The sequence below is a fragment of the Anabas testudineus genome, chromosome 23, assembly GCF_900324465.2.
Source record: "Anabas testudineus chromosome 23, fAnaTes1.2, whole genome shotgun sequence".
Lineage (NCBI taxonomy): Eukaryota > Metazoa > Chordata > Actinopteri > Anabantiformes > Anabantidae > Anabas > Anabas testudineus.
Window position 1 is genome coordinate 8,977,723 of NC_046631.1, and position 16,777 is coordinate 8,994,499.

The following is a 16,777-nucleotide window of genomic DNA, read 5'->3' on the forward strand; positions in this document are numbered from 1 at the left end:
ATTCTGAAATAGGTCAGCAACTGCCCCAGCCTGAATGCGTCCATCTTTTAAACATAAGCCCTACCAGGTACTGTGGAGTGGATGTTAACTCTGCTCCCATCTGACCTCCATCTGTCTGATTTGTTGATTTATAATCACGGCGCCACTGCGGGGAGGTCTCTATCTCATCGTTCTGTCCTTTTCCACTCACGATTTCACCCAGAGGAAAGGCAGAGGTTGCAGAAAAAAAACAAAAAAAACTGTTTGTTGTTCTGGCTGGCAGAGGCAGAGGACGACGACGACGATGATGGTAATGATGGTGATGATGTGTGGATGTTTGCAGTAACATCCAAACTTTCCCAACCCCTCTTTCAAAAGGCTTTCAAAAAATGAAGTGCTATTTATTATAATGATTATTATTACTTTAACATTTTTACTGGCTACAGCAAAACTTTGAAATTTATATAAAACTTCTTAGCACGTACCACCAAAAGTTTTCATGTTATGGCTTTACATCGATGAATGAGGCCTGAGTGTTTGCTCGTTTAATCGTTGTTTATTTCAGCATTCAGGTATAATGTGGTTGATTTCTCATGCATGACATCAGTTCGGAGGCCTGCTGAACCTTGATCCTCAAAAGTCTCGAATTTTTCGTGCATGATTGACTTTGCTGTGAGCACATTAGTCTGAGAAGTTTTTTGGTTATGCAAGAGAAGATGATTTGTGGTGGAAGTGAAAAATATTCATTTGTAATAGCAAATGCCCCTCATTAATGAGATGAATATGTTGCTGAGTCTAATCTCCTGCCAAAATGTGGCCATGTTGATTTCTCTATGATTCTTCACCCTTTGTCTATCGTTTCACAATTTTTCCCACTTGACATTGTTTTTAGGCATATTGAGAGATAAAAACCTGCTGTGTGTGCAATAAATATGATTATGGGGCATGCTAAAAAAAAACCCACATGTTTAGGTTTGAAAGGAAACTAATGTAGCATTTCTGGAGTGTAGCGTATCATATGGAAGTGCAGTGGCTAACTTTCATATAGTAACTGATAAAAAGGGCTCTGCCATACCAGTACACAGCTTCATGAATGGTGTGGATGTTGTGTGGCTCTTCAACACTGTGTTTGCTCATATTAGTTAAAAAAAAACAAACAAAACATGGACATATTTACGAATGGACAGGTGGAAAATGAGTGTAAAAGATATGAACCATCACCTCCCTGAGTTGGCTTTGAATCCCTCTACCTGTCTCTGCAGTATATCAACATGCTATTAAAGATGATTTAAGTCTACTCGCCACCAAGTTTTGCTTTGGTTCTTGGATTGATCAGTTCTCATTTTGAGTGGGATAATGACATTTTTGTAGATATTTAATGAGTAACTTCTGGGCAAATCTAACATGTCATTTTTGAGTATATTCACCAAACTGAAAGAACTGCATTTTTTGCACTTTTTATTTTCTGCCGTGTTACAAATACTCACTTAAGTCACATAATTTAAAAAAACATACTAAACTTAATGTAGTGACACAATTATATTTACAGTTTTCTAATATTTTAATTAAATCATTAAGTTGCCATGAGGGGTAATACTTGATGATGATACATGATTAAATGTAATACTAGAAAATATTCTGTCTGTCCAAAAGAAAAGTCACAAGCTCTAATATTTCGTTGGATCGCCTTTAGCTTTAATTACGGCACACATTTGCTGTGGCATCTTTGGGCACATAACGTTCCTGAGCCTAGACTTGACCAACTGCAGCAACCCCAGATCATAGCACTGCTCCCACAGGCTTGCACGGTAGGCACTGGGCATAATGGGTGCATCACTACACCCGCTTCTCTTCTTACCCTGATGCAGAAGAAATGAGAAGCTACTCACTGCATCAGTTAGGGTTAAATAACTTTTTGCCAGCTGAAAAATAATCATCCATGCAGTAATTATCCAATAGGAGGCTCTCACCTATTTGCTTAGTTAAATGCAGGTGGTGACTTTTTCTTTTGGACGCTTTAAGCTTTAATACAAAGTAGCTGCAGCATTTCTGATTCGTTTACGGCATTGTTTAATTTGTATGTACAACAGCATTCATGGTTTTACTGAGTGGTGGAGATTTACACGTAGGGCAAAAATGTACATTTATAATGCTAAATTACATTTGTGGTATAGTATGTACAAAGGTTCATTTCTGATCTACAGCATTTTACTGCACTGGTCTAAAATCATCAAACGCGCCTCCTAATCTTCTTTTAACTTGCCTCGTTTTTCAGCACAAGTTAGACATCACAGTAAAACACTATACAAAACTCCATCTGCCCATTTGTCAAATTTGCCTTTAAGTCCAAGGAGAAGGGTGAAATGGCAGTCAGATTATTTAAACCTGAACAATCCTGGCTAGACAGGCATTTCGCCCACGCTCCCTGTGAGTGTAAATTCTTCATGCCCCGATGGCTTTTCATCCTCCTGGGCAGTTGTCATCTTCCGCCAACGCTAGTGAAATAAAGAGAGTTACATCAGAGTCTTACATGCTTAACATTAGTAATTCTTGAAGGTGAGTCTGGGGGTGGAAAGTACAAAAAGTACTAATAAAGTATACAAAAATATGTCCTTGTTGTAATTTGCATTAAAGTAAAAGCACAGAGAAAAAAGTAAGTTGGGGATGCACTGTTATCTTCTTAAATACGTTGAACAAAAATGAGATTTAACAGGAGCCAAATGATGACAAATTATCAACTTTAACAAACTGTGCTCACTTTTCAAATGACCTTTTCTACATGAAACCTGGATAATGACACAGACCCTGAGCCATACTTGAATTTATGCTCATTCCTGAATGACTGCAGTCTTAACAGGACAAAGAACCACACATTAGCGATACATTGAAAACAACAAACCAGTGAGATATTACCTGTTTGATGCTACCCTTAGTGGTGCAGAACATGTAGACGACATAGCCAGGTATAAGCACCATGGAAGACAAAGCCATGAGCCAACCAATCACTTGGCCATACAGTGGGTACACGTACTTCCCCAAGGTCAGAGGGGTCATCTCGATGGCACTGAAGGTAAACACTCCCTGTGGTGTAAAAGGGGAATCATCTTTCAGATTTTACAGATCATGGTTTCCAAATGATGAATCCTAATTCCAATCTATCCAATACTCCTCAAAATTCGACTGATCAATTAGGTAAATGGCTAAAAACATTTAGTTTTTAATCAAATGCAGCCCTGTTTAGACTAGATGTGGAATTAAAATAGCACATTTATACCTTCCTGTTAATTACACGTCTTTTATCACTACAGTATTAGAGATACAGACGTGGTTTAAGGAAAAAGCCTCATGCATGTGGGAAGTTAAATCCATAATCTTTCCCAGCCTACCAGGCAGATCAGTGGAGTGAAGAACCTCCAACAGAGCTTCCACCAGCCACACGGCCGATAGCCAATCATGTCTTCAATGTTCTTATAAAACCTTTCGGCTCCTGTGGCACAAACAGAGGTGGAGATGATAGCAACAAAAGCAAAAAGTCTTCTGGAGGTGAAAGCATGCATGTATTATGACAATTCTTAATCCATCACCATGGGTGAAGCCAATTAGACAGACAGTCTTATCATAGAAAGTGAAGCAGGTAGATGTAATTTCCTGTTGGGCAGCTGTAAAGAAAATCTACATGCTTCATTTATTTGTTTTTTCTATCCAGACTGTCTCAGTTTATTTAATGTGTGGTTACAGTTGATTGCATTTTACAGTGTTTGGTTTAAATCGACCAGCATAAACAGTAATAAAAAGATTAAAATAAAAGATTTCTTACCATAAAACCAGGATATAGAAACTGTTTCGAAGAAGACAAGGAAGAGAAGACACATCCCACTAGCGGAGTAGTAATCAAACAGCTTGAACACGTACAGGCCACCCTGGGATAATACACAAACACACACACACACACAGAATCACATATCTGCATTAGAAGCAGAATATTAATACCCCTTTCTTTATTGCATAAAATATGCATGATGAATATACACTGCGGGTTGTTGCAAGACCATTTTGTCATAATATATAATGCAGGAGGGTAATTTTATTCCTAATGTTGGTAAAGTGTGTGTATGTGTGTTGGGTTTTTTCCTTCTAATAGTCACACACAAGCTCATGCAACATGAATTACCTGCAGTGATTTAAAAATCAAACACAGCGCAGACCTCTTACTAAACAGTTTACATCCTTTAGGTATGTACAGTGTATTATACAATCAACATGATGTAGAGGACTTTAAATCCACAAATAGAGGGTGATGCAATACCTGTGTAATGTTGGAGAAGCCAATGATGAAAGAGATTAAGCAGACAATGAGGATGAAGACTTTCTTCCTCTTCCTCAGCACCATGGGATATTCATCCATTAGAGCCGTGATGAAGCCTTCCACTGTGCAAAACTAATGCAGGACATAGGTAAGACATGTGGCTCCTTACATACTGCGGTCTGTTATTAAAAGAAAACCTTAGAGAATTCAATACAGAATAGTTGTTTTCTTCCTTGTTAAACTGTCAAATTTTGTTTATTGCCACACATTTTCCAATAATTTACTAAAATTACACAATGTGTTTTGGTGGTTTTCAGAGTAACTGCATGATTTATTGAGTACAGTCAGAACAAAACAAAAAAAAAAACTAATAATAATGCCACATTCTCAGCAGCACATACTGCATGCTCTGTTTTGTACCTGACTGTCCAGGCCCAGCATCATGAGCATAGAGAAGAAGAGGATGGCCCACAGAGAGGACATTGGCAGCTGGGTCACGGCCTCAGGATAAGCTAAAAATGCCAGACCTGGACCTAAAGGTCACAGAACACAACACTTTTCAAAATCTTTGTTTGACTGAAACATGATAAGCATTCACATATTTACTTTTCAACAAAAATTCTGAAAAAGCTTCATTGCAGATCATATGCTGTACAGCATATGAAGAGACAAATAGTCCTATACCTGAAGCTGCTAATTCCTGCACAGGTTTCTTTGTGATGTGTGACATGAAGCCGACAATGGAAAAGATGACAAAACCTGCAAACATGCTTGTGCATGAGTTGATGCAGCACACGATGATGGAGTCCCTGCAGAGGAAGAAATAAACTAAACCGAAAGAAAAGAGAAGAAAAAACCTTTTAAACAGGTCTGTGATTTCATGTCCCAACCTGTACACATCGTTGTTGAAGCTGTTGTAGCTTCCCAGGGCGATGAGTGAGCCCAGGCCCAGACCATAGGAGAAGAAGATCTGAGTTGCTGCATCCAGCCACACCTGGGAGACATGAGATACACGTACATCATGAGCCCATGTTTATGCCATTAATCATGTTTGCGCTACTGGATAAGTGCAAACTGTCTACCTCAGACTTAATGAGCTTATTAAAGTCTGGGGTGATGTAGAAGAGTATCCCATCTATGGCTCCAGGCAGACTGACCCCACGGAAGAACAGGATGAATAGCATGACATAGGGGTAGGTGGCTGAAAAATACACCACCTAAGAAAAAATGAGAGCGAGAGAGAGGTTGAAGATTAACTTGATTTATTAAATTCTTACAATGACTTAGCCAAAAGCCCAGATTTCACTTACAGGAAATTTAAACAAGATAAAATGATTGTTTGCAGTAGCACATACTGTATGAACGTTTGTGTTTTCAGATGCAGTGCATGTGTGCTAAGATTGGGTTGAGATTTTGACAAGTGGCTCGAAATTGAAATCAAGTAAAGGCAATTTATTCTAAATAAATAAAATGGAAAAGCAAGATTTGAACATTACTCTGAGTGAGCAATTACTCAGTCACTATAATATTTCCATGGCTCCTCTTAGCCAGAAGATCTTTCCGGGGCTTTTAGGATGTATCCCACAGTTCTGTAGCATAATGAGGGTGTTTAATTGGTAATGTCCATCAAGGCTTGGGCCTTGGGGAATTCATTTTTCTCACTGCTCTCAGATGCCACACATTAAAATCCAATTATCGTTGGCAGTGAATGTGTAAATGTGTTTCTACCCACATACATTGCTTGGACTTGCTGCAATTTAAAAATCCCAGGCAGTAGGCAGAGTGAATTTTACTCTTGTCATATGTCCTGTTGCCTCTGAACTGTCTTGCAGTTCGGGATCAAGTAATAACTCTGAAACTTATTTCTTCACCTGAAGGGAAGTGTTGCCAAAGACAGATGGTGTGTGGACGCTAGATTGACAGCCAAGAATAACCAGACAGATGAACAGAATCCAAGTTGAGTCTCAAATTAACGAGAGAAAAATCCAACATCATCTTAGGTTGTTGCTTGACTGATACATCGTCATTTTTCAATGTGAACTCCTAATATCACACAAACAAAAAGGTTATCTAATAAAAGTTTACCTGCCTTGAATAAAATCAGAGAGAGAATCAGAACACAGAAAGAAAATATAGAGAAACTCGAGCCCTTATTCTGACCTTCCCTGTCCATTCTACTCCTTTCCAGATAGAGAAGTAGACAAGGACCCACGAAAGTGCCAGAGTTCCCACTAAGGGCCAGCGGAGCTCTCCAGGTTCCTCCAGACCATTGGACAGCTGGTGCATGTTACGCCTACAGAACACATTGAATTCAGACAAAGATAAGCACAAAAAGTTTCTATAAATAGATCCAGCACTTGTTCTACAGAGTGCTCTGTACACACACACACACACAGAGCTATGACATGAATATAGCTCAAGACTCACTCCCAGAACTCAGTAACAGCACTGGTCAGGTTGCTGGTATCTGTCAGACTGTAGTTGGAAAAACATTTCTCTGTGTTCCAGGAGTTGTTACAGCTTTGCCAGGGCAGCTCCTGTACACACAAACACATGCAGAAACAAAAAAAAGAAAGAAAAAGCTGCAGTAAAAAAAAAAAAAAAACACAATGAACTATCACACATTTATATTTTAGCACAACACATGACTCAACAGCCTTCAACACCACAAAGATTCTTCAGAACGAAGAACATAGACACAGAAAACATCCGACAGGGAAAATGACATTTATAAACCAACGGTTTTTGCGACCTTCAGATGAGCACAATGAGCTCTACATCTTCTAATCCCTGCTTTTCAATGACTGCAAAGGCTCTTTTTAAGTGGCACTGATGAGGTTTTGGGGGCCACCTGGGGGCAGCAGAACGAGCTTTGGACACATACTGACACCTCATGTCCTTGCAACGTTGATACTGTTTGCAGAGAAAAAAGCACATCCATCCTCAGAAGGTGGTGGAGGCCAGCAGCAGAGCTAATTCAACAGAGCTTGCTCATTAGCATAAGTGATTATGTGACATACCGAGCCAAAGGAGTTGAATAAGTAGTAGAGTGCCCAGGCAATGATGACAATGTAGTAGATGTTGAGCCAGAAGGACAGCACCACTGCTGCCAGACCAACGCCTGGAGGAGGAGGAGGAACAGATAGACAGATCGCCCATTTGTTTAAGTATTGTTATAGAAAGACTCTGTGCCAGACTGTGAACACATTCAGTCACTAAATAAGATGCACGAGATAGTGCTGATGCATCCCAGATGTCACAAAACCTCCCGAGTTGACAAACACTTTACCTTTCATCATAGGGATGAGTTTCCATACTCCCAGCCCTCCCACTGAGGTGAACTGTCCCAGAGCCGTCTCCAGGAAGAAAAGCGGTATCCCGGCAAACACCAGGGTCAGAAAATATGGGATCAGGAAAGCCCCTGACAGATCAAGGCCACACAGATAGACAAAATATGTAGATGGTGATAAGACCGTGTTCATGTTAGGTCATTAAAGTTATGAATTTATAGAGGATCACATTCAGACAGATTGCAGTGGTTGGTGGTTACTTAACATACTGTGATGTGTCAGTTTGGTGATTCACTGCCAGTAATGTCATTTCATGCTAGAAACTCTATAAAATCTTTATAGTCACTTTCAACACATCAAGTTTCAATCTTTTGAACTGAAAAGGTGACATATAGCTGTAAAACAAGACTAATTATGATTTATCCCCTTCATCCAGTTTTTCAACCACAGTTCCTGCCTGAGGCTCTTTATTATCAAACTTCTATGAAATTCTGAGTCCCAGAGTCAGAAATCTTTCACAGATAGATGAAAAGATTACAAGACTAATGATTTAAAATGCTTTACCACCACTCTCATATTAATAATAATCTTATTCAACCACATTAGTATATTTGTTGTCACTTATTATATTATACTGTCAAATGACTGGACCCAAGACCTTTCGGTTCTGTCAATCTTACAGTACAGTATGTGCTTACCTCCTCCATTCTTGCCACACAGATAAGGGAACCTCCAGACATTTCCTAAACCAATGGCGTACCCCACACATGAGAGCAGGAAATCAAATTTTCCCTTCCAGCTTCCCCTGTCAGGTGGCTCCTCTTTTGTCTTGTTTTTGTCTGCGGGAGGAACCATAGGATCCAGTTCCTCAAAAGGAACTGCTTGTTTGACCTCTGTTGGGGAGTTTAGGTCCACTGTACTCTGCCCAGTCTTCCCCATTGTGGGAACACAACAGACCAGTGGGGTAAGAAAGCTACTTAAATCTCACAGGGTATAATAGTTAGTCTTTAGTTGTTTAAGCTTGGTTTGGATCTTGATGGAGCAGGTTCAGGATGATGTACCGAGCCTCAATGAGCAGAAAAGCTGTAGACAAAGAAGTAGAACACAACAAGTTTGGCAGAGGTGTTAGAGTAATAATCTGTGGGGCACATTTAAATCTTATTGCTTGGTGCTCGACGGTGTAATTTAGAAATACAACTCAAATAACACTGTGCTCATGTTGTGGCATTCGTATATTCTGTTACAGCTGTTCAGTGAACCTTGCAACAGGCATACTGTATACCACTAAAGCTTACAGCTAGCACATAAACCTGAGAAAATAAAACAATCCTCCCCCACAGGCAAATTTGAGTTATGAAAAATGATAAGTGTATCAAATAGGGCACACTTCGTAGTTTTAAAGACAATGACATGACTAAAGGATCCAGGCCGACCTGTTAGTCAGTAAAGCAGCTTTCAAGAGCCAAAACCCGGGATTTTAAATTACACTGAATGTGTCACCTGTGGTTTAACTATTAAATGTAACCAGCAGCACTAGTCACTATGACTTGTGTTTTTACTGATGCTTCCCAATTGCACAACTATGTTTTGTGATGAAAAGTCACAATTGTAATTGTCATGTTTCACACACCCATAAAAACAGTTCACATACCTAATGCAAACATTTTTGTATGACCATGTGTTATGCTGTCTGCATGGATATACCATTAAAACTGACAGATTATTCAAGTAGTGTACCTTTTTTTAATGTGCAGGCTCTGTGTCTATTATGCACAATAGGTTCCATGTGATTGATCAGGGGCATTGTAATATAATACAGAGCATGGCAGCACCTTGGGTCGTGTCCCATGGGCCTTAAATGTTCACGCAGGTGGCATAATATTGCTCATGCTTAAGTGCTCTCCACTATGCAGTATAATCACCACTGACACTCTTTGTACTGCATCTTTCTTTTCAGTCCACTACAGCAGTGCTCCCAGTGAGTCAACCAAATACAAAAAGAGAGGAAAACGAGTGACGAGCCACCCTGAATATACCCACACAAAAAAGACTGCAAGTCACCCAGCTGCCTGTCACATGTTAGTGAAATTAATCAGCTTTAGAACGAGAGTGGGAGTTAGTTTTATTATTTTTTTAAAAAGGTACCTTTCCATCAATAGTAATTAAGCCATTGTCTGTCTGGAATAATCCCACATCTCATGCCTGGATGGCATCACATACTCAGGAAATTCAGGCACCGGGAGGAAGTTGTTTATGTTTGCAAATATTGATTGACCCAGAAATTTTCCAAATCGCTTCATGCTATTGCTCGCGGTTAAGTAAACACATAAAACAACTCAAACACAACATTTCTTTCAAGGAGAAACTTCACTACATATTCTCTTGGATAGAAAAATAAAGGAGAATAGAGGAGATATAGCAGATTCATGCTTTCATCACATCAACTATGTTAGATTCTGTAGTCAATTTCATTATTCAGTTCTTAGTGTGTTTGTGTGCATTAATGTTCAATTGTAATTTGACATGAACAGAATTTGTGTTTTATTTATGTTTACTAACTACTTAAAAAGAGCAGTGAAATGGAAATAGATAAAAAGTCCGACTGACACTGTAACTTTAAAACCGAGCGTGTTCGGTCTCACTGGTGTTGATTTTGTCTTTTGTTGGCAGTAAAAAATTTTTTCTTTTTCAACGTTTTCCAACAATTACACTTAAAGCACACTTTCATCCTCTTTTCAAATCAAATAGTACAACATTTTTATGGTGTGTGGTTATTCATGAAACTAAAGCTAATTTAATCATGCAATCTGTGGACCCACTCTACCATCTCTAAAACGTAATAACTAACTGAATAGAGCAAAAAAAGAAGGAGATGAAGGAAAATGAATCCTACCTGACAGATTTACAAAGTCCTTTATCAGGTCATTGGTTGCAGTTCACCACACTAGCCGCTCAAAGGTCCTGGAAATTCAACTTCACATCCAAAAGTTAAAATTTCTTCTTTGTGTCAACTGTGAAAAGCTTCAAGCCTACTCTCTAACCATGAGGGAAGCCACAAAGTACCTGCTGCCTAAAAAAGCTTTTGCAAGTCCTGCAGTCCACCAACTGTAATTTGGAAGACCTGTGGCTGTTCCTGCTGCTGGTATCGAGTGGTTGATAATAAACTTCGACCTGTGTCTGCTTTGATTGCTTCTGACTAGTGAGACCCTGAGGCCATTGAGGATGCAATATGTCAATAGCCCAGTTCTGGTGGGGAAATCCAGCAGCAGCAGTGATGTGTGTGTGTTTGTGCATTGTGTGCATGTATTTGATGTAATAGCAGAGGTCAGCTCTTGCCAGCACTGTTACCATGGTATTTCCCAACAGAGAAGAGCCCGATCAGTGAAAGACCTCATGGCGTTTTGGAGAATAAAACCAGCGATGACTGCTGGCAAAGACCCTGGAAATGAATGACCACAAACGAGGTCATGCCACAGTCAGACTGACAAAATAAACTGATTTTATGATCTAATATTCACGTTATTCAGTATCTATGCGTAAATGACTGAAAGGAAACATACACTTCAGGACAGTGCAATGTGTGACAGGACAAATTAATTCAACTTGAAAATTCATCAGCGTTTTGGGGCATTTGTGAGCCAAGTGATATCTGCAAATAACCGTAGCCACATCTCAAGCGATGGCCCATCTGTCTTCAGGCAAAGCAACAGACCCACACACATTCACAGACCCAGACAGCACGGAGGTTCACAGATTGCACCAGTAAAATCCAGCTGCTGCCACTGTCCTTTTTTTATTTTAGTTGTCTATAATGTTATGCTTAAACATTGTCTTTACATCATTAAACTCCAACGCTGTCTGTTAGCAATCTGTTGCCTGGTGGGATTTTCCTCTAATTTCACCAAGATCCTTTAGAGAAATATGGTGAACCTTAGAGTGCTGGTTAACCTTTAGGCATTTCTTTATGTTGCTTTTTTAATCATCTGTTGTCATTTTTGTCTCTTTATGCTTGTCACGTCTCTTAATGGATATTTATATTTCTTTGTGTGTGTCAATTCACACATGAACATCATATAGAGGCTCAGGGCCCCTGGCCCTATGCCCGGTAGACCCACTTAGTAATCCATACATGGGTTAATCCAGACATCATGCAACCATGTTCTTAATATAAAAACAAGTGCAATTGCGTTCTCACACACACACAGTGGATATCATGGTCTTATCTTTGTTGCCTTTTTAATTACTCCAGTGGCAGTGAAACAATCTCTTCATTAATATTAATGAAATTAGATATGAGATATGAACTGCTCTTCCTTGTCCTGGCAGGTAACCTCCTAACTTTAAAATCTGCTCCAAGTACTCCACCACCAGCCAATTAGAAAGACTAATGAACATTCCCACAATACCCTGTCAGCACAGTGCTCGGTGTCCATTGGTGCGCCGGTGGGTGGGGACACTTGGTAGAGATGGAGTTTCAAAATGAAGAGATTAAATGATATTAGGTAATTATATCATTATATTAGATATTATTAATTACAGCAAGTGGAAGTATAGTGAGTAGTTTTTATCAAAAGCAGTTTCGATGAGACTATGTATGTTCTGTGTGAATCCAAGCGATGACAGCTGGTTAGATTGGATTTGTCAAAGCTAGTCTTCATCAATGTGTTTACCATAGCCCCTGTTCTCTGCAATCTAATTATGATTCCAGAGCGTCCAGGGCCAAGAATAAAAGGAAGGTGTGTAGGTGAAAGAGGCAGACTGACAGCTGTAGAACATCATCAAAGCAAAAGTTTGCAGTAGTTATGGAGCTTATTTAAATTTTCAAAGCTGAAAAGACTAATTGTGACGCTGTCTAAACAGGTGATTGATGCAGTACTTTCTAAAGCATGTTCTTTAAAACATGATGAGAATTTAAGTTCTTGCAGAGTTAGGCTCTCAAAACATGCTACATACATAATCTGAATCAGAGTGGTGTCTGATCATCTTGACACAAGAAGATGCTACAGTACACCGTATTTAAAACGCTCATGAAAACATTTGGCATATGGTGTTAAAGCCAGTGTCAAACACACTGTGATATTTTACTTTGCTTACATTGTACCAGCAGATTAACTTGGAATGGATAATGTTAGAGAGCTGCTGTGTCTGCATGCTCAGAGATAAACAACACAGCCATTTGCATGGATGAGTTATGGCCCTGTCAATGTGTGATGTGTCACAAAAAAATAAATAAATAAATAAAATAAATGAAATAAGTTGCTCTAGATTATGTTAGATATATCGTAACTGACAGATCAATAAAGTAGGTTTTTCTTAACATTAAAAAAATGTACATTAAGTTGATCTGGATGTTGGATGTAACATAACGTTTCAGTTCTGTATCCTTTTCTCGATAAGTTCGACTGTACTGTGCATATTTGATGCCTCATCACAGTAGGAGACCTTTACTGCATTACGACACACATTATAAATGACTCAGCCAGATGCTGATTGCAGAAGAACAAAATAGAAACACTGGTCAGCATATATAAAAAAAACTGCTGAAATAGCTCAGTAATAGTTCAACCACGACACACAGAATAAATCATCTGTGCAGTTTTAAAATTTTAGCCTTAGAGGGTTTTTAGTTATCCTAGCAGCAGGACTCTGTGATTGGCTATTATGGTTATCTGGTCCTGCACGACTATTGGGCTGGTCGCTACTTCTCTCATATCCACCTTTACTTTCTAGGTGGTGCTGGTTTTCTTTGAAGAAGTGTTTTCTTAGTGTTTATTGATTAAAAAACAGGAATCTTCAGACTTGTCATAGAGTAACAAGCACAGTTAAATTGACAATCATTACCTCCTACAGTCAACATTATTTTTTTCTGTGTTTATGAAATCCAAGTAGTATCATTTCAACCATTGCTACTTCCATACTGAGCCAATGCAATACGGAAATAGTATATTTGCATTTTTAAAATCTTGTTTACTAATGTGAAAAATAGTCCCCAACTTTACCTCAGTATCAAAAAGTGGGAAACAGTTTAAAACAAAAACTGCTGTCTGTCTTTGAGGCCTCCTTGCAAGCTGCCTTTAATTCACAGCACGTGTTGTGGTCTGTGAATCAATGCGGGGGTTATTACAAAGAAAGGAACACCCAGAGGCCATTGGCATCCGTAGATAGGAGCCTAATATTACCAACAATTTCATCCAGTAATGCAGTAGGTAGGCTGATGCATGCTGCATAAATTTCCACAGGTTAAGGACAAACACAGCACGAGACACACATCAGAGAGAGCATGATTCCGTTAATGATAGAGAAAGAGCGAAAAAATAAATAAAAATAAACATTATGAGGGAGGGAAGGGTGGAACAAATTGCACTGAATGAACAGAATATACAATATAGGCACCTATATATGGGATGGGAGGCAAAGTAAAAAAAAGATATGAAGATAAAAATGGGAAAAGCTGATATGTCGCAGTAGTGCCCGGGCAGATAAGAAGGGAATGAGATAAAAAGATCCACAGAAATGTGAAAATGATGTCCCATTGCTGGAGATGGGAGAAAAAACGAAAAGAGAGAGAGCCCACATCAGAAGAAGAAGTGACAGAGGGCATTGAAATGTCTTCATTTACAGTTTGCCTGCTCCATGTTGGCGTTACTGCAGTGTGCTATTCCTCCCGAGAGAACTATCAGCAGCCTCAGTCTCCATTTCATTGTGCTCTCCTTCCATTACCTCTGAGTCACGTTTTATCACTGCAAGTGTCTCAGATCCTTGTGACCTTGTTGCAGTGTATGCAGAGCCATTGTTCTTTATGTGCCCCAAAATAAATTACATCAAGGCACAGCTGCCGTAAAAAGCCCTAAAGAAGTAATCAAGCTGAAACACAATGGATGTTATGAGAAACTTTTTGCAATCTGTTACCGCGATGCATTCAGGGTTGCCTTTTTTTTTGATCAAATGATAAAGGTAGACATTTTCCCTTTTCTTGCCTCTTTTCCTGAGGGAATTATTGTTGAACTCAGAGACTTCATTAAATATTGAAAAAGACATATAGAGGCCATAAATGCATTCATTGACATTCAGTAGAAAGCATTCTAGAAAAAAAAAAAAAAAAAAGTGTGTTTCTATCCACCTCATTTTCAGCTGGTACACAGGTATACAGCATTCACACGCATAAAGCAGAGGATTTGAAATATTAAACTAATTCATGTTGCATCAAACACCATTAAAAGGGTCATAGTGACTAAAAAATGAAATAATGAATGAATATAAACCAGCACATATCCAGTGCCTCTTTGCTTTATATGGCAGGGCAGGAACCATCATTAATCTGTGATAATTTCATAAAATGGATTTATGATCTCTGTGTTAAGATGCTTTTTGGAAAGTTGCCCAGTTCCATAGCCAGCAGTTACAATTCAAGTGAGACAGTGACATTAACACCCTGTGAGGTTGCAGGGACAAGGAGAGTTGCTGAAGAACATAGAAGAGTTGCAATTCAGAACACATGAACTTAAAAGAAGCTAATGGAAGCAGACCTACCCTAACAAACTGAACGTAGGGAAAGCCGGCTGCTACCAGCTCATATATAGAGTGGCTTAGAAGTGGGTGCAGGTGAGCTGAATCACTGTAACGAGGCTCCCTACTCCACACTGCTGCAGGAAGAAACTGGGTTTAGTCATTTTCCTCCCACTATTTACTTAATACAATCAATGTTCCTCTAGTTTTGAAATGTCACCTCCACCTCTTTCACAGGCTCTTGTTTTTTTATACATTTTAATTTTGTCTTTAGCAGAGTTGCCATTACTATTTCTATCTGTTTCTTTCAGTTTTCACTATTGTGAGGCAGGGTGGAGGAAGAGAAAACAAAAAAGGCAACATATCATTTGGGGAAGATCTCCGCTCATTAGTGAAATAAACTAATGATGCGGCAGAATTAACTCAATGTCATATCCCACAGTGCTCAGATATGCCAAGTGATTTCAGTCCTTAGCACAAACACTTAGTGGTCGACAAACTTTGTAAATCCGATCCTTAATTCGCACTTCATTACTTTATGTCCTATTTTAGTTTGGTCAGATTTTTGTGGTGTGATTTTTTTTTTATTTTTTATTTTTTTTTAGGTAAACGGTTTTAAAATGCCTTCAAGGAGCTTTTCACAGTCTGAGAAAATAAAGCTTACAATATCATCTCAGATGTGTCATGAGACTTTAAACAGATACTGGAGCACGGTTTGGGTATATTTGAACAGAAATATAAAAATAACACTGGGTCGACAGCCCATTGCTTCTGGGTTAATCCAAGTTAATCCGAATTTTGAGTCGGTCCTACATTGGATCGGTTTTCAGCCTAGTGATTTTACTGTTGAGTGTACACATCAAACAAAAGTATTATCTCATATAACTGGTCTTTCCATGACGATTCTTAATGCTCTACTGGCCTTATTTAGTTTACCTCTGTTTGTATGACGTTGACCTATTGTTGTAGCCCATGCCAGTGGTTGGTTGTTTCCATTACAGTAACTCGAGCTGTGGTTGGTTATGTAAACGCTGGTGGGTAGATACTCATTAACTCACTAATTATAAATACTGGAAGTTTTGCACCACTTGTGAACCTGTAGTTCTACAGTATATTCACCCTCAGGCATCCTGCAGCTCGTAATACACTGTAGGCACAGAGGACATCAATATACATAATGGGGGTATGACCTATTCTGCTTGCTCCATGAGGAACATTAAACTGCCAGCACCTCAGCAGCTTCCTAATTCTGACTTCATCTTCTCACAAAGATAAAAAGTGCATCATGTCCATTATAAGACGTACTTTCAGCATCTGGTGTTTATTTATTTATTTATTGCTTTCAGGACAGAGTTCTTCATGACTGAGGGTCATTCTGTGTCAACGAGGACGGAAAGGAGAGAGTCGAGGGTGAAGTGAGGTGGTAACTAACTGGACGGCCTGTTAATTGAATGCCGGATTGAATTACACAGATGACTGAGCTTGGCATTAAGTTATAGCAAGTTCATGTTCATCAATCACCTCACTCATACAAACACACGCAGCCCATTCGTCATTTTGCGCCTGTGTATGAAGTTATTTTTTGGGTATGTGAATAGTTTTCTTGCTAGAAAAATGAAAACATGAGATCAGTTCAGTGAACCTTCACAATCCTGAACTTCTGTTGAATGTTTATCCTCTCAGCTCAATAATCAAT

General features: G+C 39.1%; 1 protein-coding gene across 1 annotated transcript; it reads right to left on the minus strand.

Annotated features, from left to right (window-relative positions):
• Positions 1–1,743: 1,743 nt before the first annotated feature.
• slc6a1l (solute carrier family 6 member 1, like) lies at positions 1,744–10,757 on the minus strand. Its single transcript, XM_026362613.2, has 15 exons — positions 10,469–10,757; positions 8,274–8,658; positions 7,575–7,706; positions 7,306–7,406; positions 6,713–6,822; positions 6,446–6,578; positions 5,368–5,502; positions 5,176–5,279; positions 4,970–5,094; positions 4,706–4,818; positions 4,286–4,417; positions 3,797–3,899; positions 3,366–3,466; positions 2,893–3,060; positions 1,744–2,474 (listed from the first exon to the last, which is right to left on the minus strand). Exons 2-15 carry the CDS (start codon positions 8,512–8,514, stop codon positions 2,379–2,381), a joined length of 1,794 nt encoding a protein of 597 aa, XP_026218398.1. The 5' UTR covers positions 8,515–8,658; positions 10,469–10,757; the 3' UTR covers positions 1,744–2,378.
• Positions 10,758–16,777: the final 6,020 nt, after the last annotated feature.

Bases quoted from the DNA above. Each gene is read 5' to 3' on its own strand.
- slc6a1l (XM_026362613.2), bottom strand. From the start codon at position 8,514: ATGGGGAAGACTGGGCAGAGTACAGTGGACCTAAACTCCCCAACAGAG. The intron at 7,407-7,574 runs GTAAAGTGTTTG...CTCCTCCTCCAG, and splicing joins ACTCATCCCTATGATGAAAG to GCGTTGGTCTGGCAGCAGTG. The intron at 3,467-3,796 runs GTAAGAAATCTT...TTTGTGCCACAG, and splicing joins TTCTATATCCTGGTTTTATG to GAGCCGAAAGGTTTTATAAG.